We start from the raw sequence: 27409 nt of genomic DNA on the forward strand, positions 1-27409 counted from the left end.
GGCCTCCTCTGTGGCGTTATTACCCTGCTACATCACCGTGAAGGAAGTTTGGACCCGGATCTTTCCTTCCCTTCTCCGACACAGTCCAAAGTCGTTTCATATCTGCTCGTAAAAACCGCCGTGGACCAACGTGAGGCGGGTTTATACGCTCATTCCTCACTGGACTCGCAAAGAAAACTCAATATCTTTGATCGGACAGTTCTTAAAGTGCATGTTTCGGAAAATATTTGCTGGGTTTGCTCTGCCTCTTCCCAACAAAATGAGGAATGTATAAAAGACCCGCTGTTTATCTCTTTTCTCAGACGTTTCGGAAGTTGCGTCCCTTTTTCAACGCTCGTGATTGGGTCTAAATGAACGCTAATTGTTTCCAATGTCAGCGATCGTGGCAGACGCCGCTTCAATTTAGCAAAGCTTTCAAGCGCGGCACACGGGATGAAAACGTATCAGGGACAAGGATGGGGGGCGGCGGCGGCGGCGGCTAACGCGGAGCGACCGGAGAAAGCTTCATTTTCAGACTGTAGCAATTGAAAAAAAACTATTTTTAACAACTGGGATTAAAAATAAAACACCAGATGCATCTAATTATCTGAAAGCGAAGGAATGGGAATCAAATATCAGTATAATCACCAATCAATCAATCAATCAATCTGGTGCAGGTCTCCATTTTTGTCCAGTTTAGGCCCGGTTGAGTCTCGATTTTCTGATGGGCGGGGCCGTTTCTAGAGAGACTGAGGCGATAAACTGGGACCAAATAACTATTTTGTTTACACCCAATATTGCACCAAATTTGGACAAAAAATATTTTATGGATATATAGACAAAACATAAGTCAAATAATCACTCTAGGGTGTTTTTTTGTACAAAGCAAATGTCCAGACCAAATGAAGTTTCAGGGACTAAACCAAATACAAACAACAACAAAAATAGACTAAACAAACATTCATATTTAGATTTTTCATTATTAAATCAATAAAATATTAAATTCAAAAGTCAATAAAAAATAAAAAAATAAAAAAATGTAAACACCTGGTGCCCCCCCTGATAAAAAAGACCACCTTTAACACCTGGTGCCCCCCCTGATAAAACAAGACCACCTTTAACACCTGGTGCCACCCATGATAAAGAAAAGACCACCTTAAACACCTGGTGCCCCCCCTGATAAAGAAAAGACCACATTTAACACCTGGTCCCCCCCTGATAAAGAAAAGACCACATTTAACACCTGGTCCCCCCCTGATAAAGAAAAGACCACCATAAACACCTGGTGCCCCCCCTGATAAAGAAAAGACCACATTTAACACCTGGTCCCCCCCTGATAAAGAAAAGACCACCTTAAACACCTGGTGCCACCCCTGATAAATAAAAGACCACCTTAAACACCTGGTGCCACCCCTAATAAATAAAAGACCACCTTTAACACCTGGTGCCCCCCCTGATAAAGAAAAGACCACCTTAAACACCTGGTGCCCCCCCGGATAAAGAAAAGACCACCTTTAACACCTGGTCCCCCCCCTGATAAAGAAAAGACCACCTTAAACACCTGGTGCCACCCCTGATAAAGAAAATACCACCTTAAACACCTGGCCCCCCTCCTAATAAAGAAAAGACCACTTTAAACACCTGGTGCCCACCCTGATAAAGAAAAGACCACCTTAAACACCTGGTGCCCCCCCCTGATAAAGAAAAGACCACCTCAAACACCTGGTGCCACCCCTGATGAAAAAAGACCACCTTAAACACCTGGTGCCACCCCTGATAAAGAAAAGACCACCTTAAACACCTGGTGCCCCCCCCTGATAAAGAAAAGACCACCTTAAACACCTGGTGCCACCCCTGATAAAGAAAAGACCACCTTAAACACCTGGTGCCCCCCCCCTGATAAAGAAAAGACCATCTTAAACACCTGGTGCCCCCCCCCCCCTGATAAAGAAAAGACCACCTTAAACACCTGGTGCCCCCCCTGATAAAGAAAAGACCACCTTTAACACCTGGTGCCACCCCTGATAAAGAAAATACCACCTTAAACACCTGGTCCCCCCCTAATAAAGAAAAGACCACTTTAAACACCTGGTGCCACCCCTGATGAAAAAAGACCACCTTAAACACCTGGTGCCACCCCCTGATAAAGAAAAGACCACCTCAAACACCTGGTGCCCCCCCCCTGATAAAGAAAAGACCACATTAAACAACTGGTGCCCCCCCTGATAAAGAAAAGACCACCTTAAACACCCGGTGCCCCCCTGATAAAGAAAAGACCACCTTAAACACCTGGTGCCCCCCCTGATAAAGAAAAGACCACCTTTAACCCCTGGTCCCCCCCTGATAAAGAAAAGACCACCTTAAACACCTGGTGCCACCCCTGATAAAGAAAATACCACCTTAAACACCTGGTCCCCCCCCCTAATAAAGAAAAGACCACTTTAAACACCTGGTGCCACCCCTGATGAAAAAAGACCACCTTAAACACCTGGTGCCACCCCTGATAAAGAAAAGACCACCTTAAACACCTGGTGCCCCCCCCCTGATAAAGAAAAGACCACATTAAACACCTGGTGCCCCCCCTGATAAAGAAAAGACCACCTTTAACACCTGGTGCCCCCCCCTGATAAAGAAAAGACCACCTTAAACACCTGGTGCCCCCCCCCCTGATAAAGAAAAGACCACCTGAAACACCTGGTGCCCCCCCTGATAAAGAAAAGACCACCTTAAACACCTGGTGCCCCCCCTGATAAAGAAAAGACCACCTTAAACACCTGGTGCCCCCCCTGATAAAGAAAAGACCACCTTAAACACCTGGTGCCCCCCCTGATAAAGAAAAGACTACCTTAAACACTTGGTGCCACCCCTGATAAAGAAAAGACCACCTTAAACACCTGGTGCCCCCCCTGATAAAGAAAAGACCACCTTAAACACCTGGTGCCCCCCCTGATAAAGAAAAGACCACCTTAAACACCTGGTGCCACCCCTGATAAAGAAAAGACCACCTTAAACACCTGGTGCCCCCCCTGATAAAGAAAAGACCACCTTTAACACCTGGTCCCCCCCCTGATAAAGAAAAGACCACCTTAAACACCTGGTGCCACCCCTGATAAAGAAAATACCACCTTAAACACCTGGTCCCCCCCCCTAATAAAGAAAAGACCACTTTAAACACCTGGTGCCACCCCTGATGAAAAAAGACCACCTTAAACACCTGGTGCCACCCCTGATAAAGAAAAGACCACCTTAAACACCTGGTGCCCCCCCCCTGATAAAGAAAAGACCACATTAAACACCTGGTGCCCCCCCTGATAAAGAAAAGACCACCTTTAACACCTGGTGCCCCCCCTGATAAAGAAAAGACCACCTTAAACACCTGGTGCCCCCCCCCTGATAAAGAAAAGACCACCTGAAACACCTGGTGCCCCCCCTGATAAAGAAAAGACCACCTTAAACACCTGGTGCCCCCCCTGATAAAGAAAAGACCACCTTAAACACCTGGTGCCCCCCTGATAAAGTAAAGACCACCTTAAACACCTGGTGCCCCCCCTGATAAAGAAAAGACTACCTTAAACACTTGGTGCCACCCCTGATAAAGAAAAGACCACCTTAAACACCTGGTGCCCCCCCTGATAAAGAAAAGACCACCTTAAACACCTGGTGCCCCCCCTGATAAAGAAAAGACCACCTTAAACACCTGGTGCCACCCCTGATAAAGAAAAGACCACCTTAAACACCTGGTGCCCCCCCTGATAAAGAAAAGACCACCTTAAACACCTGGTGCCCCCCCTGATAAAGAAAAGACCACCTTAAACACCTGGTGCCCCCCCTGATAAAGAAAAGACCACCTTAAACACCTGGTGCCACCCCTGATAAAGAAAAGACTACCTTAAACACTTGGTGCCCCCCCTGATAAAGAAAAGACCACCTTAAACACCTGGTGCCCACCCTGATAAAGAAAAGACCACCTGAAACACCTGGTGCCCCCCCTGATAAAGAAAAGACCACCTTAAACACCTGGTGCCCCCCCTGATAAAGAAAAGACCACCTTAAACACCTGGTGCCCCCCTGATAAAGTAAAGACCACCTTAAACACCTGGTGCCCCCCCTGATAAAGAAAAGACTACCTTAAACACTTGGTGCCACCCCTGATAAAGAAAAGACCACCTTAAACACCTGGTGCCCCCCCTGATAAAGAAAAGACCACCTTAAACACCTGGTGCCCCCCCTGATAAAGAAAAGACCACCTTAAACACCTGGTGCCACCCCTGATAAAGAAAAGACCACCTTAAACACCTGGTGCCCCCCCTGATAAAGAAAAGACCACCTTAAACACCTGGTGCCCCCCCTGATAAAGAAAAGACCACCTTAAACACCTGGTGCCCCCCCTGATAAAGAAAAGACCACCTTAAACACCTGGTGCCACCCCTGATAAAGAAAAGACTACCTTAAACACTTGGTGCCCCCCCTGATAAAGAAAAGACCACCTTAAACACCTGGTGCCCACCCTGATAAAGAAAAGACCACCTTAAACACTTGGTGCCCCCCCTGATAAAGAAAAGACCACCTTAAACACCTGGTGCCCCCCCTGATAAAGAAAAGACCACCTGAAACACCTGGTGCCCCCCCTGATCCACCCCCAGTGACACCCCTCTGGACACGCCCCTGCTGATGGTCCTCAGATAACTGTAAACGCCTCCCTCACCTCTGCCGTGATACGAATGCTATTTGTAGAACCTCGACGCCCCATATTCTTGATTAAAAAACACACGGTACGACCTCAGCGCTCGCACGGGGCCCCTCGGGACCCTCGGGCCCCGCTCACCCAATCTGCTTTAATAAAGAGCCGTTTTAATGTGCAGCGTTCGAGCGACTGTCGTCCCCCCAGAGCTCGTCACGGCTTTCGGGCCCCGAGTGTAATTCGAGGGTCGTTTGTCAGAGACGCGTGAGGAAAATGGTGAAATACTTACGGCGATAAATGCTCAGAATCATTCATGAACCTGTTTATGAACTGCTGGGTTTGTGAAAAGTTTAACTCAGCATTCGACTTCACGTACGCGGCAAAAAAGGTGCGCAGGCAAAAAAAGAAAGTACCGTTCCTTCAAAATAATGTTCAGAAAATGAGTCACAAAGGAGTAAAATGTGTATTTTTGTCTGGACGGTGCATATTATTTAAACAATCTTAATTATACCTGAAGAAACGCTCAAAGACATCGTTTTTGTCGACATCAATATTTAGTCACAAAGGGAAGAGTCGAAAAAGTGCCTGGAAAGGTGCGCTGTCAGCAAGGGGAATTAGCAATGAAAAAAATGAATAAATGCAGCCTTTGGGCAATGTGACTGCTCTGCTGATAGAGCCATGTGATGGTTGTGAACAGACTTTGACCACAGAACGAGCCCAGCGAACCGACGGATCATGAACTTAAAAACGTTTTATTTTTTACCTGTGACGCAACAATCCGGGGGGCAAATTGAAACTGAATTGAAATTGAGTGATTTTTGAGGCTCATAAACAGCTAAATGAAGCTAAATACAACTCCAGGTGTGTTTTTGACGAGGGAACAACAACACGACGCGGTTAAAGGCTCAATAATCGAGTACATTCTGGTGAATATGTGTCCTTTAAGGAGTCTAGGCGAGGACAAGGAAGTGACTTTAGCATTTTAAACACGGCGACGCGTCTGCCGTTTAATCCTCGACTTAAACTGCAGATTTGGAACTGTTCCTGCGACTGTTTTCTTCTGTGTTTCGCTTTGCTCCGTCGAGACCTCATGACGAACATGTTCAGAGGCGTTTGTCTGTTTGATTTGCTGATCAAACAGAAGATTTAGTCGACTCTGTTGGATTTGGCTCGTGACAGAAGGACAATTACATTTGTAGAACGATAGAGAGAGGGGGGAGGAAAGAGAGAGGGAGGAAGGAAGGAAGAAAATGGGAGGAAAGAGAGAGAGAAAGAGGGAGAAAAGAGAGAGTGAGGGAGAAAGAGAGAGAGGCTACAGGAGGGGGAGGCCTGGACTATAGAAGGTCTACTACAGCAACTTATATTCATATCACCCCCGTCCTTAAAACCGTCACCTCTCCCGTCCTTAAAACCATCCCCTCCCCCGTCCTTAAAACCATCCCCTCCCCCGTCCTCAAAACCATCCCCTCCCCCGTCCTTAAAACCATCCCCTCCCCCGTCCTCAAAACCATCCCCTCCCCCGTCCTTAAAACCATCCCCTCCCCCGTCCTCAAAACCATCCCCTCCCCCGTCCTCAAAACCATCCCCTCCCCCGTCCTTAAAACCATCCCCTCCCCCGTCCTCAAAACTGTCCCCTCCCCCGTCCTCAAAACCGTCCCCTCCCCCGTCCTTAAAACCGTCCCCTCCACCGTCCTTAAAACCGTCCCCTCCCCCGTCGCCTCCCCCGTCGCCTCCCCCGTCCTCAAATGCATTTCACAGATTGACGCGGCGCCGTAGCTCAGCCTGACAGTTCCACGTCTCCAGTGATTGGACCGAGGCAGCCGGACCTTGACATCGGGCGTGGTCCACGCAGCGAGTTAAATCAGAGGTTTATTGTGCGGCGGGAGTAAAAGTTATTCTCAGGTCAGAGTTGAGAAAAGGCAGGACCTCTGGAGCGGTCGGGAGGTAAATATGACTTGGTGAAGTTCAGACGAGTGAGTTCTGGATCAGGTGTTGAAACATGACGCGTCGCATCTGTGTCTGTGGCTGCACACGAGTGAGGGTCGCGTGTGTAAAGCATTTTATCTACTGTTTAAAGGACACAAATGATGCTAAATGTACCTTTGAGAGGCGCTTTTAAATGTTTTCTAACATTGAAAACTCATCTGGAGTAGCATTTAGCTTCACCCAAGCATCCAGGGTGTAGGAGCCATTTGTCTATTTTAGTTTATGGGTTTAGTATTTTTGTTTAGGTCAAATTAAATCACTAATTTAGATCATAATTATTCCCGAGCCTCAGCAGAGTTTGGGCCTGTTCGGCAGCGTTGGCAAAAAACAGTGAAAACCAATAGCACATGCATATTTATGCTGCCCCAAATGAATTATATATTTGCTGTAACCCGACCCAACATTTTTTCAAGCGGGTAGGTAGGTATTTTTTTTTTGCCTTTTAACTTTGAAGGCGACGGGATGGAGAGTGACCGTTGAAGATGTCACCCCAAGATTCCGTGGGGGAGTCGTTAGCGGAAGCCCTCATAACGATCCCCCCCGATCTTACCGGTCGAGCGCGATGCAGCAGAGGTGCAGGATGGAGGCGGTCGTGAGCAGGACGTCCAGCGAGGTCCGGACCAGGCAGAAGGTCTCGCCGTAGATCCAGTGCTGATGGACCAGCTCGATGGCGCCGAACGGCATGACCAGCACCGACACCAGCAGGTCGGCGAACGCCAGCGACACGATGAAGTAGTTGGTCTTGATCTTCCTGCGGGAAAAACACACAGGAAATCGTTCGTTTTTAAGCCCGGCGACTTTGCTTTTGTGGAGAATACTACGCTAAAGCGGGAGCTGGTTTTTTGTGTGTTTAAACATGATTTAGTTTGTTTTAAAGTCTTTACACGTGCGTCTGAAATAGTCACGGTGAGTTTATAGAGACGTTTCACGAGTCTCTGGTGCACGTTCTGCTTCTCGTAGAATCTGTCAGTGCTTAAAAAGCAGATGTGACTTTATTACAAGGGGGAAAAAATCAGGAAAATGGAATAGTTCTGTTTTTCACGTTTCAAAGCCGTAAACATCAGGTGCAGCGCCTTTAAAGTTGTGGTAAAGTTAAAAGACTAAATGATGTGTTTCCCCCATGAATGTAGTACACTGTAAAAACTAAAAAGAAAAGGTTCTATGAATTTTAAATCTTTATTTTGATATAATAACTGGACAGTGTGAGTCATAGATTTTGAAATGACATTTTCAATTTTTATTTAATTATCTTTTTCTTTCTTTTTTTTAATTACGCAAACAAATAAAAACAGAGCTGGACAAAAAAATAATAATAATAATAATGATGATGATGATGATATTAATAATAATTCCAATAACAATAATGATAATAATGATTTCAATAATACATAATTAGATGAAAAATGATCATAATGGTACAATTTAACAAATCAAATTCAAACACAGTTCAACAGTCAAGTCCATTTAGTCCAAAGTTGATCACATTTTTCTGTTTCCAAATTGAGTCCGAATGTCCTTTTCCCCCTCATTTTGTCTGATATTTCTGACAGTTTCAGTCCAGTTCGATCGTCTGTGATGCTCGTGTCGTCCGCCGCGCCTTAAACTCACGCGCACGAGTCCAAACAAAGCGTAAAATGGTCGAGACTCACTAGTTGTAACCACGGTAATAACTGCGATCTGATTTAGAGTGACGGTTCTTCCTCTGTGTCACTTCTAAACAAGTGCAGATTCTAACGATCCGCTTGCACTTTTGCACTCAGACGTGTTTGTCCAGCTTTGAACGCCTCGAGTTCTGGTTGTGATCTTGGTCTGGTCGTTGCGCAGAAGCTGAAATTCGCCCGCGGTTACAGCTCGCCGCGGGGAATGATCGTAATAAGAAGCGTGACACAATCAGCTCTTTTTACTGGACCGTTTTGTGTCATTCCGCCCTGAACGCTCCTGTGTTTATCCGAGAACGAAAGCGCGGTGACAGTAATTGGCCGGACGCTGCCGATACGCGGCGATTAGTCGGCGGCGCGCAGGCTTTTGTGACTCGAGACGATAGCCCTACAATTAGCTCGGCGGGGGCGGCGCAAAAGACTGAAGCTGTTGTGATGCTAAATCTGTCGTACTTCGTAACGAGCGGGTTCAAAATCTGGTTTAGTCCTGGATTAATTCACTGTTTGGACTAGATTTATTTTGGTCCTAGTTTGGCTCAGTCATTTTTCTGACTGGTCCTGGTTTAGTCCTGTTTTAGTCCTGGTTTAGTCCTAGTTTAGTCCTGGTTTAGTCCTGGTTTAGTCCTGGTTTAGCCCTGGTTTAGTCCTGGTTTAGTCCTGGTTTAATCCTGGGTTAGCCCTGGTTTAGCCCTGGTTTAGTCCTGGTTTAGTCCTGGTTTAGTCCTGGTTTAATCCTGGTTTAGCCCTGGTTTAGCCCTGGTTTAGTCCTAGTTTAGACCTGGTTTAATCCTGGTTTAGTACTGGTTTAGTCCTGGTTTAATCCTGGTTTAGTCCTGGTTTAGTCCTGGTTTAATCCTGGTTTAATCCTGGTTTAGTCCTGGTTCAATCCTGGTTTGGTCGTTCTTTAGACCTGGTTCAGTCTTTATTTAGCCTTGTTTCGGTCCTAGTTCATTCCCAGTTTAGGCCCAGTTCAGGCCCAGTTCAGACAAATTTTAGGCCCAGTTCTAGTCCCAGGACTTTAGTCCCATTTAAGTCCAAGGACTAAACCAGGGCTAAACCAGTTCAGGCCCAGTTCAGGCCTAGTTCAGGGCCAGTTTAGGCCCAGTTCAGGCCCAGTTTAGGCCCAGTTCAGTCCTGGCCTGGTTTTGCTCGGCCCTGGATGAATGGACTGAGCTTTCATGTGCAGGGTCTGGCACAAGGAGCCGACAGAGACGTACGAGCAGATCGAACGTTCTGACGTGAAATAGCAGATTAAACTCACTCCACGATTCCTCTCATAACGAATAAACATTATGATCCACCGAGAAGACGCCACCGACCGACCGATCGACCTAAAGACGAAACCCCGATGAGTCGCTCGTGTTTTGGTCCTGGTTTAGCGTAGTGTTTTTCACATTAAATCCCGGCATTAATCTCATTCCCGTGACGACACAAGCCTCACGTACATATTTTTGTAAATACGGTGCAATACTTTTCAGTCTTTCATGTGAAAACCGTTGGATGCCGCAGCAGTTTCCGAGATGGAAAACCGCTCTCGACGCACAAACCGTCTTCCCCACAATACGACACCAACGATCTCACATCACGCCGTTCCGCCGCCCCGTAATGAACCCTTCCGAACGCGCCGGGTTCAGTTCCACTCATAACTCGGCGCCGCGTCTCCTCGCTGCGAAAAACACGTTTGCGCACAGCTGGACCCGAACGCCCTCGGGAATGATGAATGAAGCTTCGGAGGTTGTTTCGGGACGCGGGCCATAAGGGCGGCGGGAACGGCAGGCGCTCGGGTTCCAGCAGACGCAGGGACGCGAGTCAAAACTTCATTCCCCGCTCGCATATTGGACCATCTCTCATCATCTTTCACCGGCGCAGACGGAGAAAACAGCGGCGCGAGGACATCCGTCTTCGGCCGCCGAGGTGGAACCGGCCAAAAGTGAACGGCGAAATGTGGACGGAAAGAGAGAGATGTCTGCGTCAGTCCTCAAACACGTCGCAAGTCGCCGGAGGCACAGCGACCACCAGGAGCTGCGTTAAACGACACGTACTAAGCATTGTTAGGCCCGAGCGCCACAAGCTGGCGAGAGGCCTATTAATCTCGTAAGGCCGTGCGAAGCACGGCTGCGAAAGTGCGCACGTAGTGCGCACGAAATCGAGCGCGAAGCGCTCGCCCACTTCCAAACACTCACTAACGCACTCCTCCACTCATGCACGCCCCGTGCATACTAATTAGTTGTAGGAAAATGGAACATTACCGTTGTAAACGGGCGAAGCCCGTGCAAAAGTTCGCACTAAACGAGCACTTTACATTGGGATGACGACCGCTTCGCGGTCGTCATCCCCATATAAAGCACTCATTTGCGCTAAGTAGCTCACGAATACGTTCCCCATCTCTTGCATGTTCCGTGCATATAAGCATGTAATGCAAAAATTGAACATTATTACTGTATAGAGGGCCAAAAACACAAAGTGGGCGGAGCCCACTCAAAATTATCGAAAGTACCCGTCAGTGACCAGGGACCCACACCATGAGGTAGGAAAGCGCGAGCGCTTTCCGAAAATGTATAGTTTATGATATTTGAAAAATGGGAAACATTGTTTTCGCATCGGAATATTATTCTTTCTTTCTTTCTTTCTTTCTTCTTCTCGGGACCAACCCCCCTATTTTTCACCCAGTGAACATTGACGAAAAGTCACAAAAATTTGCACACCTCTAAAAATCGTGCCTCTCTACATTCTGGCTATTTCCCTTTTCTAAAATAAAAAAAATTGGCGCGTCAGCGCCACCAAATGTACCAAAAATGCATTGAGAGATGGGAAATGACCCAAAAAAAATCTGATCGTAGAATCATGAAATTTGACGCAGAGGTAGATGGTGACAAGAGAAGTAAAAAATATTATAACGGCAACGCCGTCCCCCGAACCAAATGTCGGCCATATTGCTTCAAAAATGGCTAAACATGACTTCGGAGTTTTTCCAAACGTCGTACTTTTACGAACTCCTCCCAGGGCGTTGGCCCTAAAAAGCTGAAATTTGGTGAAAATGCTACTGAGGAGTGGGACATCAAAAGTTATCCAAATTACATTGATACCTCTCACGGTCTCTGTGCGGCGAAGCCGCAAACTGTAACTAAAATTTCAGAAATCTCCCATATTTAAAATTTCTGCCGTTTGCGCAGATAAAGTCCGAATTGCGTCAAATTAGAATCAGTTGTTAAACTCTTTGCCCTAAACCTACTTGAAGTGAAATAAATTCATTTGGCGCCACAGCGCCCCCTACAGATTTTATATGGAGGTTAAATGTTTAGTTTTGCGAAATTATATGAAATTTGACACACAACTCAATTTTAGCATCCCCATCAAAAAAGTCAATGAGACCCATGTCATAATTGTTATGGCGTTGCCGTAACGATGACCGAAACCTTTCATGTTATTCAAATGGGGAAATCGCCAGAACATGTTTACACTTTAGACTTTCACAAACTCCTCCCAGGGCGTCAGCCCTATTAACCTGAAATTTGGTGGGACTCATCTTCAGGACCATCAAAAGTTATCCACATTTTCATTCAAAGAGTCACGGTGTCTGTGCGGCAAAGCTGCACATTTTGCCAAGAATTCAAAATAAAATTGCTTTTTGATGGTAAAACAAAGGGGAGAAGATGTGACAGCGTCACAGATTCAGCAGTAGGCGTAATAAAAGGACAATTGGGGCGCGTTAGCGCCCTCTCCTCTTGCGGCGTGGCGGCGGTGTGGCGGCGGCGTGGCGAGGGCCGATCATTGCCGCTTGCGGCTATATTTTTTATTGTTATTGGCCTTTAAATGTGCCCTTGGGTGACTTTACTTTGGGATCCACGAGAATAATAATGTACTGAAAACCACACGTGACTTTTTCCTCAGAAGTCAGAAGTTTCTTGTGAGGTATTGGTGTTGGAACTCCATCTACAGGCAGCAGGGGGAGTTACCGGAGTAGCATCTAGCTAGCCCCGACGTGCTAATGTGAGCACGCAGTTGTAATACATGTGATTTGGGGCAGAAATGGTCAGATCGAGTCTGGTGTTGAGTTATGGACGCAGAACAGGAAATTTGGGATTAAGTGTTTTCTGCGGCTCAGCGATGGAGGACCTCGTGAACAGGACGAAACAAGCGTGAATTTAGCATAATATGTGTCCTTTAAATCAGGACTAAACCAGGTCTTAATCAGGACTAAACCAGGTCTAAACCAGGGCTAAACCAGGTCCAAACCAGGTCTAAACCAGGACTTAACCAGGTCCAAACCAGGTCTAAACCAGGACTTAACCAGGTCCAAACCAGGTCTAAACCAGGTCTAAACCAGGTCTAAACTAGGTCCAAATCAGGACTAAACCAGGTCTAAACCAGGTCTAAATCAGGACTTAACCAGGTCTAAACTAGGTCTAAACCAGGTCTAAACAAGGTCCAAACCAGGTCTAAACCAGGTCCAAACCAGGTCTAAACCAGGTCCAAACCAGGTCTAAACAAGGTCCAAACCAGGTCTAAACCAGGTCCAAACCAGGTCTAAACCAGGTCTAAACCAGGTCCAAACCAGGACTAAACCAGGTCCAAACCAGGTCTAAACCAGGTCTAAACCAGGACTTAACCAGGTCTAAACCAGGTCTAAACCAGGTCTAAACCAGGTCTAAACCAGGTCTAGATCATCTCTGATAGACACACAGTTGTATATCATTGATCGCAGCCGTTGGGCCTCGTACACTTCACAGACTCTGTAAAGTCCACACAGTTTGAATATCGTCCGTGTCTTTCTCGTTTTGCCCTGGAGGTAACAAGACAAAAATACAGTTACAATATTAATGACCTTTATTAATATATGGGCTGTTTGTGCTGGAAAGCGGAGCCCGTGCGATGAATCAATGCACTGTAATAGATCAGAGTGAAAAGGCCTGTGGAGTAATGAATCTGCATCGAAATGAACAAAAGAAGTTGTGGCAGAGAAAAGAGAAAAGACAAACCTAAAATGACTTCACTGTAAAAGCAGATTAGTATGTTTTACCGAGACAGATTTCACTTCAATGATCAATGTAGAAGTGGCAGCAAAGGGAAACAAACAAAAGTTAGCTTGTAATAATAATAAAAACACATTTTTTAAATTTTTGGGGAAATTTAGGATCCAGTGTTTTCTGAGGCTCAGCGATAGAGGACCTTGCTAACACGTTTAAAGAAACAAACGTGAGTTTGGCATAATATGTGTCCTTTAAATCAGGACTAAACCAGGTCTAAAGCAGGACTAAACCAGGACTAAACCAGGACTAAACCTCTTAATTTGCCAAAGTGACCTGGGTAAAGACAGATTTAACTGAAGTAAACAATGCTTAGTTTGTAGAAATTATGCTTCACCAGTAAACAAACAAGTTCTCATATAGTTCCTGGTTTGGACCTGGTTTAGTCCTGGTTTAGTCCTGGTTTAGTCCTGGTTTAGTCCTGGTTTAGTGTTGCTTTAGTCCTGGTTTAGTCCTGGTTAAGTCCTGGTTTAGTGTTGCTTTAGTCCTGGTTTAGTCCTGGTTAAGTCCTGGTTTAGTGTTGCTTTAGTCCTGGTTTAGTCCTGGTTTAGTCCTGGTTTAGTCCTGGTTTAGTCCTGGTTTAGACCTGGTTTAGTCCTGGTTTAGACCTGGTTTGGACCTGCTTTAGTCTGAGTCCAAGTCCGAGTTCTTCTGGTCCTCAAGTCCAGTAAATGCCGAGTCCAAGTCGAGTCAAGAGTCCTTAAAACAAGTCCAGAACTCGACTTTAACATCGGTTTTATGGTCGTTTATAATATCAAATCCAAACCACCCACTCAAAATGATCCCACTTCAACCACGGCTCGACCACATTCACACGGCCCAAAAACACCACGGCAAAATGGCGTCAGATCCAGTCACGCCACCGCCATCGCCAAAGCTGAATCTTCATTTAGAAACAATCACTAAATTACCAAACCAACCACTGGCCAAAGAAATGAAGCTCTTTTCTGGTTGGTCCTGTCCAGGCCGCCGCCCACACGGCCTCACACTCTGCAGTATCTTCCCCTGCAGCTGTCGGCTCCTCCCCCTCCGTCCCTCCAAACGCCGCCGCCGCCGCGCCGATAAAGAAGACAAACTTTTCTATAAAAGTTACCATTTATTTTCACACCGACAATTTATCCTCCGACACAAACGCTATAAAACACACAAGATGCACGGTGAGCGGTCCCGGTCCAGGTCTATATATATATATATATATATATATATATATATATATATATATATATATATATATATATATATATATATATATATCCTATTACCAAGGTTAAATCGCACCATTTGTATGAATGAATTGCAGCGTCGTAAAGAGTTTTTCAAAGTGCGGACAGGCGGTCGGACGACTTTGGTCGAGTGTGAATCTTCTGCCGTACAGGCCGCGGAAACAATGGAGGCCGCCGCGCGTGACGACCCGATCCGCTGCTGGGGCGGCGCGCGGGAGCGGCAGATGGTAACGGCCGACGGCGCCGTTAGCGAGACATAAAACAAAAGATGAGCGAGCGTTTGCGGCACTCCGCGTAATCGACACGGCCGGAAATGGGTTTTAGAGCGGCGTTCGAACGGACATAAAACTATAGCGGCGTTAAAGAGGGATAAAATATGGCAGAAAGAAGCGGGAAAAAGCGAACAGACGCCGAGGTTTGAGCTGCGCGAGGCCCAGAAGCAAAGCGGAGCAGATTTATGCGCGCAGTAAAAGACGAGAGCGATGAAATGACCGTATAAGTTTATTTTGCAGACGACCAGAAGTGCCACCCCTCCCCCATCTTCCATAATAAACACCTCATTTAATCGTGGCGTCTTTTGCCTTTGATCCTTCAGGCATCAGTGCGATATCTGAGGATCCATGAACAGAAAACTGGATTTAGAAGAAGGAACCTGGACATTTTTGAACAAAACTGATGTATTTTCCTTTAATCTGGGATGTGCTTTATTACTATGTCTTAAATCCTGATCTGTGGACCTGGACCTGGACCTGGACCAGGACCAGGACCAGGACCTGGACCTGGACCAGGACCAGGACCAGGACCAGGACCTGGACCGGGACCTGGACCGGGATGCGGGTGCGGCTGGTGCCCATCGCTCGGGTGCAGGTGGCGCCCATCGCTCGGCTCGGGTGCAGGTGGCGCCCATCGCTCGGCTCGGGTGCAGGCGGCGCCCATCGCTCGGCTCGGGTGCAGGCGGCGCCCATCGCTCGGCTCGGGTGCAGGCGGCGCCCATCGCTCGGCTCGGGTGCAGGCGGCGCCCATCGCTCGGCTCGGGTGCAGGCGGCGCCCATTGCTCGGCGCCGTTCTGCTGCGAGGGGAAAACTCTATAAATAGGAGCTTTTAGAGCGGGACCGCGGGCCATTCCATACGTCTGTCGCTTACACAAACGCACACAAACGCAGGCTGAGTAAACAGTCGGTCACCGTGGTCACCGTTCGATCACTCTGAGCCCGGCGTCACCGCGGCGACGGACCTGGAGGAGAGACGCTTCACAACGTGTGGAGCCTCTTCACGTCAGTCCATCCTGAGCTAGTCTTAGTGCCACTGTGTAATAACTGCACCTTAACAAAGCATGAACAAAGCATGAGCAAAGCATGAGCAAAGCATGAGCAAAGCATGAACAAAGCATGAACAAAGCATGAACAAAGCATGAGCAAAGCATGAACAAAGCATGAGCAAAGCATGAGCAAAGCATGAGCAAAGCATGAACAAAGCATGAGCAAAGCATGAGCAAAGCATGAGCAAAGCATGAGCAAAGCATGAACAAAGCATGAGCAAAGCATGAACAAAGCATGAGCAAAGCATGAGCAAAGCATGAACAAAGCATGAGCAAAGCATGAACAAAGCATGAGCAAAGCATGAGCAAAGCATGAACAAAGCATGAACAAAGCATGAGCAAAGCATGAACAAAGCATGAGCAAAGCATGAACAAAGCCTTAACAAAGCATGAACAAAGCCTTAACAAAGCATGAGCAAAGCATGAACAAAGCCTTAACAAAGCATGAACAAAGCATGAACAAAGCCTTAACAAAGCATGAACAAAGCATGAACAAAGCATGAACAAAGCATGAACAAAGCATGAACAAAGCCTTAACAAAGCATGAACAAAGCATGAACAAAGCCTTAACAAAGCATGAACAAAGCATGAACAAAGCATGAACAAAGCATGAACAAAGCCTTAACAAAGCATGAACAAAGCATGAACAAAGCATGAACAAAGCCTTAACTCATAATGAACAAACAGTGTATTATGAATTAGGTCTTTGCTCATGCTTTCTTAAGGCAAATTAAGGTGCTAAGTTAAGGTGGTGAGTTAAGGTGGTAAGACGTATCAAGACTTCAAGACCAAGATTCAGGCTTAGTAACTACTTAATTAACAAATCAATATTAATTAACTACTTGCTCACTATGAATTAAGACTTTGCTCATGCTTCCTTAAGGACAATTCAGGCCGAGTTTGCATTTGGGAAGTGAAGGACACATGTGGAGACACATGTCAAAGTGCAGCGCCTCTAAACGCACGTCCAGGTTTGTGAGCCCAAGTGCTTTTCAATCTGAAGGTGCTGGACTGAGAAGAACAGATTGATTGGTAGATAACCTGAAACCGGAAGTCTTACAGTGGGCGGAGTCAGGGGGTCAATTTATAAAGCACGAGCACATACAAAAAAGTACCGTATTTTCTGAACTATAAGTAGCACCTTTTTTTTAATAGTTTTGGCTTGGGTGCGACTTATACTTGTATTAATACTTATACTCTAGTGCAACTTATATGTGTTTTTTTCTTCTCTATTATGCATTTCTTGGCTGGTGCGACTTATACTCCGGAAAATACGGTAAGTGACTTTTACGGTTCATGAAAAAAGACAATTTGTGGTCCGAACCCTGGGGGTCTTCAGGGATGGTCTTGTTCGTAAGGAGAAGTTTGAGGATGTGTTTTGTCCATACACTTTTTAATTACCGTATTTTCCGGACTATAAGTCGCACCAGCCAAAAAATGCAAAATACAGAAGAAAAAAAACATATATAAGTCGCACTGGAGGATGAAATGCGGTTGCAAGTGTGAAAATAACAAATAAAATCACATCCGTCGCACCCCGGCCAAAACTATGAAAGAAGGTGCGACTTATAGTCCGGATAATACGGTAAGCTTTATGCATGACACCTGTGACTCGCAATAAGAAACAGGAAAGAGGTGGAAACAAGCGCTTTTCGAATAAAAGACACATTTTAAAACTTCTCGACAGAGTTGTGCGCCTGCGGTTATGAAACGACATCTTATATAATTCTTACTTTTTATTTCCTGATCCGAGCCGTTTCGCCCCGGAGGTGGAAAGTCAACTTTTCCTTTGCGTTGTAAATTTAACAACATTTCTTTTAATAATTTACGCTCCGTCCGGGATGAACGTTTACCGCCGCGACTCTCATCGGATTGTTGTTGTTTTAGTTTCGCTTCGAGCGCTTTGGACCGAGGCGAAGCTGCCGAAAGACGGCTTTACCGCGCGCCGCTAACGTCCGCGTGCTACGTGTGGAAAAACACGCATTCGGCGGAGAACACGGATCCATCGCTTAAATCATTTTAATTCGCTCAGACTTGTCCGGACGTTAGATACAATCGCCGTGAGAAACGGGAGGCAAGAAAACCCCCGCTGCTTTAAATTGGATCCGAATCGTTATGATGAAGGACAAACTGCTGTTATTGCGACATTATTTATTACATGTGCCGATATTGTGATGAATTGTGTAGCCCTAATACCTTTTTTTCCCCAAGTGCTTTGTCTTCGATATCGATACTTGTTGAAATGAGTATGTTTCGATACCAGTTTTAGTATTGATTTGCATCCCTGTAACCCTAAATTTCAGCTGCGTAGTAAAAGTTAATTTATATTTAGCAGAGTAAAACATTCATTTCCCACGGTGCAACCATTAAACGATTTAAGATACACATTTCACCGCGTTCCTTTGCCGGTTTACTGCTGTGCTGATCGTGATTTAACGGCGGAAATGCTCCGAGCGAGTCTGGAGATGATTTGTGGAGTTCAAAACGGCGGAAGATTCTCGGAGCCGCGGAGTCATGGATGGAGAAAACGTCAGTTGCCGAGGAGATTCAGAACGGAGTGTTTCTGACGCTCGGAGGGGAGAGGATTTTTTCAAACCAGGATTCTAAAACTAGCGTGAATGAAGCTAAATGCGACTTCGGTTGTGTTTTTGAGGAACAATGTCACAGGTTCAGGGTTTAAGGCTCAATCAAGTACATTTAACATTATGTGTCCTTCAATTGTGCCATAGAAAAAAACTAAAAAAAAAAAGAAAACAGCGGCCTCTCACTTTCACTCTTTCTCCCTTTTTTTAAAACGGTATAGCGTAAAACACATACCGTATTTTCTGGAGTATAAGTCGCACCGGCCAAAAAATGCATAATAGAGAAGAAAAAAAACATATATAAGTCGCACTGGAGGATGAAATGTGGTTGCAAAGTGTGAAAATAACAAATAATATCACATATAAGTCGCTCCGGAGTATAAGTATATAAGTATATAAATATAAGTATAAGTCGCCAAAACTATGAAAAAAGGTGCAACTTATAGTCCGGAAAATACGGTACTTTGGAGACGTAAAACTATAGTAGGTGGAGGTAAATGCACATTGGCTGCCGACCGCCATTAAAAGCAACACAACAACAACAACAACTACAAAAAACAGCAGTGCAAAAAGGGATTAATGCATCCTCCAAAGTGTGGACCTGATTTGAATTCCTTCTTGTCCAGAAAAAACAGTTTAATTGTGACAAAAAGAGTTAAATATACAGTGAGTTGGAACAGAACAATAAGGAAACAGCTGTCAAAATCAGGTATAGTGGACTTTTCTCCTCATTTACACTGTTTATGTCGACAGCATTCTCGATTTCACTTGTAAAAACGTAAACAGAAAGTTGAACGACTTTTCTTCTAAATATACTCCACTGCGCTGCCCCTCCTTTCATCGGCGTCTACGTTCCTCGGCGTGAGTTCGTCGTAAATCCTGTCGGTCGTTAGGGAAGCGGCACGTCGAAGATAAAGATAAAGATAATGCGCGCGGTAACACGAAGGCGAGCTCCTTCGGGTTCTGCCGTGGCGACGCTCACATTTCAAACTCGATGAAAAGTGAGCCGCTTTACATGATTTTCAAACGTCGGGATCCCTCAAACCTTTACTTGTCGTCCCAGATAACAAGCAAAGAGAAAGACAAGGGGCGACCGATCATCTCCCTGTGCTCCTCCTCAGCTCAAAGTATTTGTCTGAGGAAAAGTGATCCGCTTTACATGATTTTCAAACGTCGGGATCTCTCAAATCTTTACTTGTCGTCCCAGAAAACAAGCAAAGAGAAAGACAAGGGGCGACCGATCATCTCCCTGTGCTCCTCCTCAGCTCAAAGTCTGAGCGTCCGGTCTTTTTCCACGATCGCTTGTGGGCCGAGCGACCGCAGATATAAACGTGTGCAGCGCTTCCGTCGGGCGAGGCAATTAGAGCGCGGCGCGGATCTAACACGCCGTCTCGTTGCCGGGGAAACACGGACATGGAAAAAACACCACCTGTATCGAGGGATTTATTTCCCCCCCCCCGTGATCTTGTGCAACGCTGCAACGGAATGTGAGCCATCTCCGGTCCAATTTACCGAAGCGACTTTACCTGCTGCGCGATCTCGTCCACACGTCGCGCTGTAAACAACCACAGCCAGAGCGCAAAGTTCTAATCGTTATTTATCTTCATTTCTACTCAATTAATCGGTTAATCGATAGTTATTCAGGTCTCAATGTAATCGTTAATTAAAAAAAATAACACAAAAATTATAATCGTGACCATTTTAGATGCAAAATTAAGCCTTTTAATTCAATCTATTGTAAAAAAAAAGAAAAAAAAAAAAAAAACACATTTAAATATTCAGTAATATTTTTATATCTGGCATTTTTTGTCACATTCACTTCATTTATTTTGTCACGGAGAAAGTAAAATGTCGTAAAGCTGGTCACAAACTTGAGAAATAGTAACGTGTTGGACAAGTTTTCACACAGTGTCAGTAATAATCCTTTAATCACTCAAGTTCTGAGGGTTTGGCACCTGCTCGTCTCCATGGAGATGACTTATTTACGTGTATATTTACCGTTATTTAAGGCGGTAAAAACCCCAAAGAGATCGAAAGGTGTTTTTCAATCTGGGGCAAAGTGGAAATTGCCGCACACGATCGCAATATTCCTCAGTATAACACGAAATGTATCTATATCCAGGAGACATGTGACAGGTCGGATCTGTGGAGAGGCGAGCCTGCCACTGCTGTGAGAATGCACGTCTTTCAAGGTACCGTATTTTCCGGAGTATAAGTCGCACCAGCCAAAAAATGCATAATAGAGAAGGAAATAACACATATATAAGTCGCATGTTTGGTGAATTGTATTTGATAAAATCCAAGCCCAAGAACAGACATTTAATCTGGAAATACAGTTTAAAATAATAACAGACGAGAGAACATGGTGAATAGGTGTACGTATGCTAACGCTAACACCTTCAGCTACATGACGTATGCTAACGCTAACACCTTCAGCTACATGACGTATGCTAATGCCGTATGCTAACGCTAACACCTTCAGCTACATGACGTATGCTAACGCTAACACCTTCAGCTACATGAGGCACAGACAGAACTGTGGTAAGTGTCTGGTATGTTAACGTAACATATGAACAGTTATTCAGATAACTATAGCATAAAGAACATGCTAACAAGTTTAGCAAAGCATCAGTTTTACCCCAAATCACTAAATCCATTGAATTCTTCTTCCTCTGTGTCACTTCTAAACAACTCCACAAACTCCAGAGGAAGAGGAAGTGCAGATTCTTCTTCTGCGTCGCTTAGAGCCTAGAGCGCCCTCTTGTGGTTGCCGGTGTGAAAATAACGACTAATATCACACATAAGTCGCTCTGGAGTATAAGTCGCACCTCGGTCAAAACTATGAAAAAAGGTGCGACTTATAGTCCAGAAAATGCTGTATGTTTGACACTCGCGATGCAGCAGAGACAAGATATGGTGATAGATCGTGGATTGGTCTCGCTCTGACCCTGGGAAACGGAAACGTCGCGTCAGAAGATGATTAGTCACGTGACTGATGCGCTCACAGGTCATAAAGTCCACCTCGTTTCACTTATACACTTCGCAATGTTTACGGGAGAAACTGGGGGCTCGACAGTTCAACTAAAGCGAGTCGGGAAACAAATTGAGCGAGGGGCAGAGGTGAGAGGCGGGGGGGAGAGAGGAGGAATGGAGAGGCTCAGAAAGAGGGAGAAACGGAGGGAGGAAGAGAGCGGAAGAGCGAGGGAGTGCACAGCGGTGGAACAAATGGAAAACGAAAGTGGAAAAGTGGCGGACGATGGCGGCTGCGGCGAGCGGGTAAACGGACCGACTGTGACCCGCCCGTGAACCCGAGACTGCGACAGGAAGTTTGTCTCCGACGGCGAGAGCTTCGTGCGCGGCTAGATTTGTTTAAAATAAAATGAAATCAAAGTGAAATATTGTCGTGTTGTACGTTTGTTGTCGTCAGCACGGGAACTCGATCCGGAGTTCATTTAGAAGACTGAATTTAAAAAAAAAGGCATATTTAAAGTTCCTTTAGCCGGAGTGCATAGTTCCACCGCAGGGCACTCAACGTCAGTTAGCGAATTGACCAAAATGGGTGGGAAAACAAACATGGAGGCGCCTGCGGCTGTTTTGCGTGTTCGGAAAAGAGTCGGTAAAAACAAACGAGCGGCGCGTTTATCGGTTTTGCGCCTTGTCTAAGTCACGTTTTGTTCAACTTCCACCGGTGAGTTGAGACCACACGCTTTCAGGACACTCTGCGAAGATGACTGACAGGCGGATGGACCAATCAGAGAAGCGCACGGTCCGTTTGTGTCCGAGCGAACGTGGCAGCTAACGAGGGGGGGGAAACGCCCAACGAACCGAGTCGAGACCGAGTCTATGTCGGGACTAAAAAGGGACAAAATTAACTCAAAACCAAGTCTATAACGGGACTAAAAACTGACAAAATTTACTCAAAAACCGAGTCTATGTCGGGACTAAAAAGGGACAAAATTAACTCAAAACCAAGTCTATAACGGGACTAAAAACTGACAAAATTTACTCAAAAACCGAGTCCATGTCGGGACTAAAAAAGGGACGAAACCAACTCAAAACCGAGTCTATGTCAGGACTAAAAAGGGGCAAAACCAACTCAAAACCGAGTCTATGTCGGGACTAAAAAAGGACGGAACCAACTCAAAAGCGAGTCTATGTCGGGACTAAAAAGGGACAAAACCAACTCAAAAGCGAGTCTATGTCGGGACTAAAAAAGGGACGAAACCAACTCAAAACCGAGTCTATGTCGGGACTAAAAATGGATGAAACCAACTCAAAACCGAGTCTATGTTGGGACTAAAAAGGGACAAAACCAACTCAAAACCGAGACTATGTCGGGACTAAAAAAGGACGAAACCAACTCAAAACCGAGTCTATGTCGGGACTAAAAAGGGACAAAACCAACTCAAAACCGAGTCTATGTCGGGACTAAAAAAGGACGAAACCAACTCAAAACCGAGTCTATGTCGGGACTAAAAAGGGACAAAAACCAACTCAAAACCGAGACTATGTCGGGACTAAAAAGGGACAAAACCAACTCAAAAGCGAGTCTATGTCGGGACTAAAAAAGGGACAAAATTAACTCCAAACCGAGTCTATGTCTGGACTAAAAAGGGACAAAATTAACTCAAAACCAAGTCTATAACGGGACTAAAAACTGACAAAATTTACTCAAAAACCGAGTCTATGTCGGGACTAAAAAAGGGACGAAACCAACTCAAAACCGAGTCTATGTCGGGACTAAAAAAGGGACGAAACCAACTCAAAACCGAGTCTATGTCGGGACTAAAAAAGGGACGAAACCAACTCAAAACCGAGTCTATGTCGGGACTAAAAAAGGGACGAAACCAACTCAAAACCGAGTCCATGTCGGGACTAAAAAGGGACGAAACCAGCTCAAAACCGAGTCTGCATCGGGACTAAAAGGGACGAAACCAGCTCAAAACCGAGTCTATGTCGGGACTAAAAAGGGACAAAACCAACTCAAAACCGAGACTATGTCGGGACTAAATAGGGACGGAACCAACTCAAAAGCGAGTCTATGTCGGGACTAAAAAGGGACAAAACCAACTCAAAAGCGAGTCTATGTCGGGACTAAAAAAGGGACGAAACCAACTCAAAACCGAGTCTATGTCGGGACTAAAAAAGGGACGAAACCAACTCAAAACCGAGACTATGTCGGGACTAAAGAGGGACAAAATCAACTCAAAACCTAGTCTATGTCGGGACTAAAAAGGGACAAAACCAACTCAAAACCGAGTCTATGTCGGGACTAAAAATGGATGAAACCAACTCAAAACCGAGTCTATGTTGGGACTAAAAAGGGACAAAACCAACTCAAAACCGAGACTATGTCGGGACTAAAAAAGGACGAAACCAACTCAAAACCGAGTCTATGTCGGGACTAAAAAGGGGCAAAACCAACTCAAAACCGAGTCTATGTCGGGACTAAAAAAGGACGAAACCAACTCAAAACCGAGTCTATGTCGGGACTAAAAAGGGACAAAAACCAACTCAAAACCGAGACTATGTCGGGACTAAAAAGGGACAAAACCAACTCAAAACCAAGTCTATAACGGGACTAAAAACTGACAAAATTTACTCAAAAACCGAGTCTATGTCGGGACTAAAAAAAGGACGAAACCAACTCAAAACCGAGTCTATGTCGGGACTAAAAAAGGGACGAAACCAACTCAAAACCGAGTCTATGTCTGGACTAAAAAGGGACAAAATTAACTCCAAACCGAGTCTATGTCGGGACTAAAAAGGGACAAAATTAACTCAAAACCAAGTCTATAACGGGACTAAAAACTGACAAAATTTACTCAAAAACCGAGTCTATGTCGGGACTAAAAAAGGGACGAAACCAACTCAAAACCGAGTCTATGTCGGGACTAAAAAAGGGACGAAACCAACTCAAAACCGAGTCTATGTCGGGACTAAAAAAGGGACGAAACCAACTCAAAACCGAGTCTATGTCGGGACTAAAAAAGGGACGAAACCAACTCAAAACCGAGTCCATGTCGGGACTAAAAAGGGACGAAACCAACTCAAAACCGAGTCTATGTCGGGACTAAAAAGGGACAAAATTAACTCAAAACCGAGTCTATGTCGGGACTAAAAAGGAACGAAATTAACTCAAAACCGAGTCTATGTCGGGACTAAAAAGGGACGAAACCAACTCAAAACCGAGTCTATGTTGGGACTAAAAAGGGACAAAACCAACTCAAAACTGAGTCTATGTCGGGACTAAAAAGGGACGAAACCAACTCAAAACCAAGTCTATGTCGGGACTAAAAAGGGACGAAACCAACTCAAAACCGAATCTATGTCGGGACTAAAAAGGGACAAAATTAACTCAAAACCGAGTCTATGTCGGGACTAAAAAGGAACGAAATTAACTCAAAACCGAGTCTATGTCGGGACTAAAAAGGGACAAAACCAACTCAAAACCGAGTCTATGTCGGGACTAAAAAGGGACAAAACCAACTCAAAACCGAGTCTATGTCGGGACTAAAAAGGGACAAAACCAACTCAAAACCGAGTCTATGTCGGGACTAAAAGGGACAAAACCAACTCAAAACCGAGTCTATGTCGGGACTAAAAAGGGACGAAACCAACTCAAAACCGAGTCTATGTCGGGACTAAAAAGGGACAAAACCAACTCAAAACCGAGTCTATGTCGGGACTAAAAAGGGACAAAACCAACTCAAAACCGAGTCTATGTCGGGACTAAAAAGGGACAAAACCAACTCAAAACCGAGTCCATGTCGGGACTAAAAAGGGACAAAACCAACTCAAAACCGAGTCCATGTCGGGACTAAAAAGGGACAAAACCAACTCAAAACCGAGTCCATGTCAGGACTAAAAAGGGACAAAACCAACTCAAAACCGAGTCTATGTCGGGACTAAAAAGGGACAAAACCAACTCAAAACCGAGTCTATGTCGGGACTAAAAAGGGACGAAACCAACTCAAAACCGTAGCAAGCTTACGAAAAATAACGGTCAAGTAACAAAGATATAAACTGTACCAAAGTGAAAAGGTTATAAAAGTGGAATTACAACCAACCTCGCAAAAAACAACTTATAGAGCAATGTTCTGAGTCGATATATTTGACCCGCTGGGTAAGTGCCATCAATCCCGATTGCTCCGTGGGCTCGGGGGCAACTGGACCGTCTCCAAATCTCCAGATTGTTGTGCTTTCGAAAGAACACTTTGCCCCGGTGCGAGTGACTTTCAAACGAGGTGCGATAAGTCAAAAACTGCACCGTCAACAGGCCTCGGGGAGAGATTTTCACAAACAGACACTTTGCCTTCGCATTTATCAATCGCTTTCCCATTTACATATCGCTTTTGACAACAACGTGAATCAAAACGCTGCCCGACATTAGAAGTAAAGAATAAAATAAGCCGCGGTTGCATTCAACAGCGACGTTTTACCGAAGCCGGACGTCAAAAGGCTGTGCTAGAACGGTGAGAAGTGAACAGCTGGAAGGTCTACAGGAGTGTGAGGTGTCCCGACCTGAGTTGTCGATCTTTGCACACGGCCACCATGACCAGCAGGTTTCCCAGAATGCTCATGAGCATGACCAGAGACAGGAAGCAGATCAGGGCCAGCCGCTTGGGCATGCTGTCACTGCGGAGACACGGAGCAAGACAAGGAAGAAGGGTCATTTACCGGGAGGAAAAAAGACTTTGAGGACAATCAGTCATGGACACGTACAGCCGCCGGCGAAGACCCTTTTGTCCGCTGTACGCTTGAAATCTAAGACACACATTTCACTCGGAACAATGATCTAAAATGTCTGAAATAAGATCACCGACATCCGGTTGAAAAGTGGCACCCGGACGAACGTCAAATCAAACGCAAAAAATTCATACAGTCATACAGTCATACAGTCATACATTCATAGAGTCATACAGTCATACATTCATATATTCATAGTCATACATTCATAGAGTCATAGAGTCATACAGTCATACATTCATACAGTCATATATGCATACGTCATACAGTCATAGAGTCATACAGTCATACATTCATACAGTCATACAGTCATACATTCATACAGTCATATATGCATACGTCATACAGTCATACAGTCATATATTCATAGTCATACATTCATAGAGTCATAGAGTCATACAGTCATACATTCATACAGTCATACAGTCATACATTCATACAGTCATATATGCATACGTCATACAGTCATACAGTCATATATTCATAGTCATACATTCATAGAGTCATACATTCATACAGTCATACAATCATACATTCATGAAGTCATACAGTCATACAGTCATATATTCATACAGTCATATATTCATAGTCATACATTCATAGAGTCATAGAGTCATACATTCATAGTCATACATTCATACAGTCATACAGTCATACATTCATACAGTCATACAGTCATACATTCATACAGTCACACATTCTGACACATAAAAACAGTTTTGGAGACACAAACCACACAGAAGACGAATCACTCTCACTGTATCATTTAGAAAAGGATATAACAAGTAAAAGCGCCTGTCGCACTTTTAAAGTCAGCGCCGCCTGTGGGAAGAACCTCCTGCTGTGGCGTGATTGTGCGTCTCAGATGGAAGAGGTTTGAGTAAGTCACTTTCTGGTGATCACACGGGTCATTAATAATCCACAAATCCTGAGAAAGAGGTCTCTGTTTCCAAATGTCCTCCAGGACTGTCAGCTCCACACTTTCTGTCCTGTCTTTGTTACTGCACCAGTTTGGAATAAAGCTCGTTTGGAGTAAAAGCATTCAATTTACCGAAAAAGAAACATTTAGATTTTTTTTATCACTTACACTTAGGTCATTCGAAAGAGTCACACCCAGAAATGTCGCGCGCCAGTATCAATAATACTTTCAAAATATTCCTCGCACTCCAACACACAAAGTTTCCCACCTCAACCATCGTTTGTGTT

At 45.1% G+C, this 27409-nt stretch overlaps 1 protein-coding gene across 2 annotated transcripts in view; it reads right to left on the reverse strand.

Moving 5' to 3' along the window:
• htr4 (5-hydroxytryptamine receptor 4) overlaps positions 1-27409 on the reverse strand; it is a 198683-nt gene that overhangs the window by 70757 nt on the left and 100517 nt on the right. For both annotated transcript variants that reach the window (XM_072440041.1, XM_072440042.1), the window contains exons 3-4: positions 25979-26092; positions 7197-7397 (exon numbers count right to left, since the gene is read on the reverse strand). In XM_072440041.1, coding sequence (XP_072296142.1) covers positions 7197-7397; positions 25979-26092 — 315 coding nt within the window. The remainder of the gene's footprint in view (positions 1-7196; positions 7398-25978; positions 26093-27409) is intronic.

Source organism: Eucyclogobius newberryi, unplaced genomic scaffold, assembly GCF_026437365.1.
Source record: "Eucyclogobius newberryi isolate DKJ021-1_F unplaced genomic scaffold, fEucNew1.0.hap1 SCAF_11, whole genome shotgun sequence".
In the NCBI taxonomy this organism is placed as follows: Eukaryota; Metazoa; Chordata; class Actinopteri; order Gobiiformes; family Gobiidae; genus Eucyclogobius; species Eucyclogobius newberryi.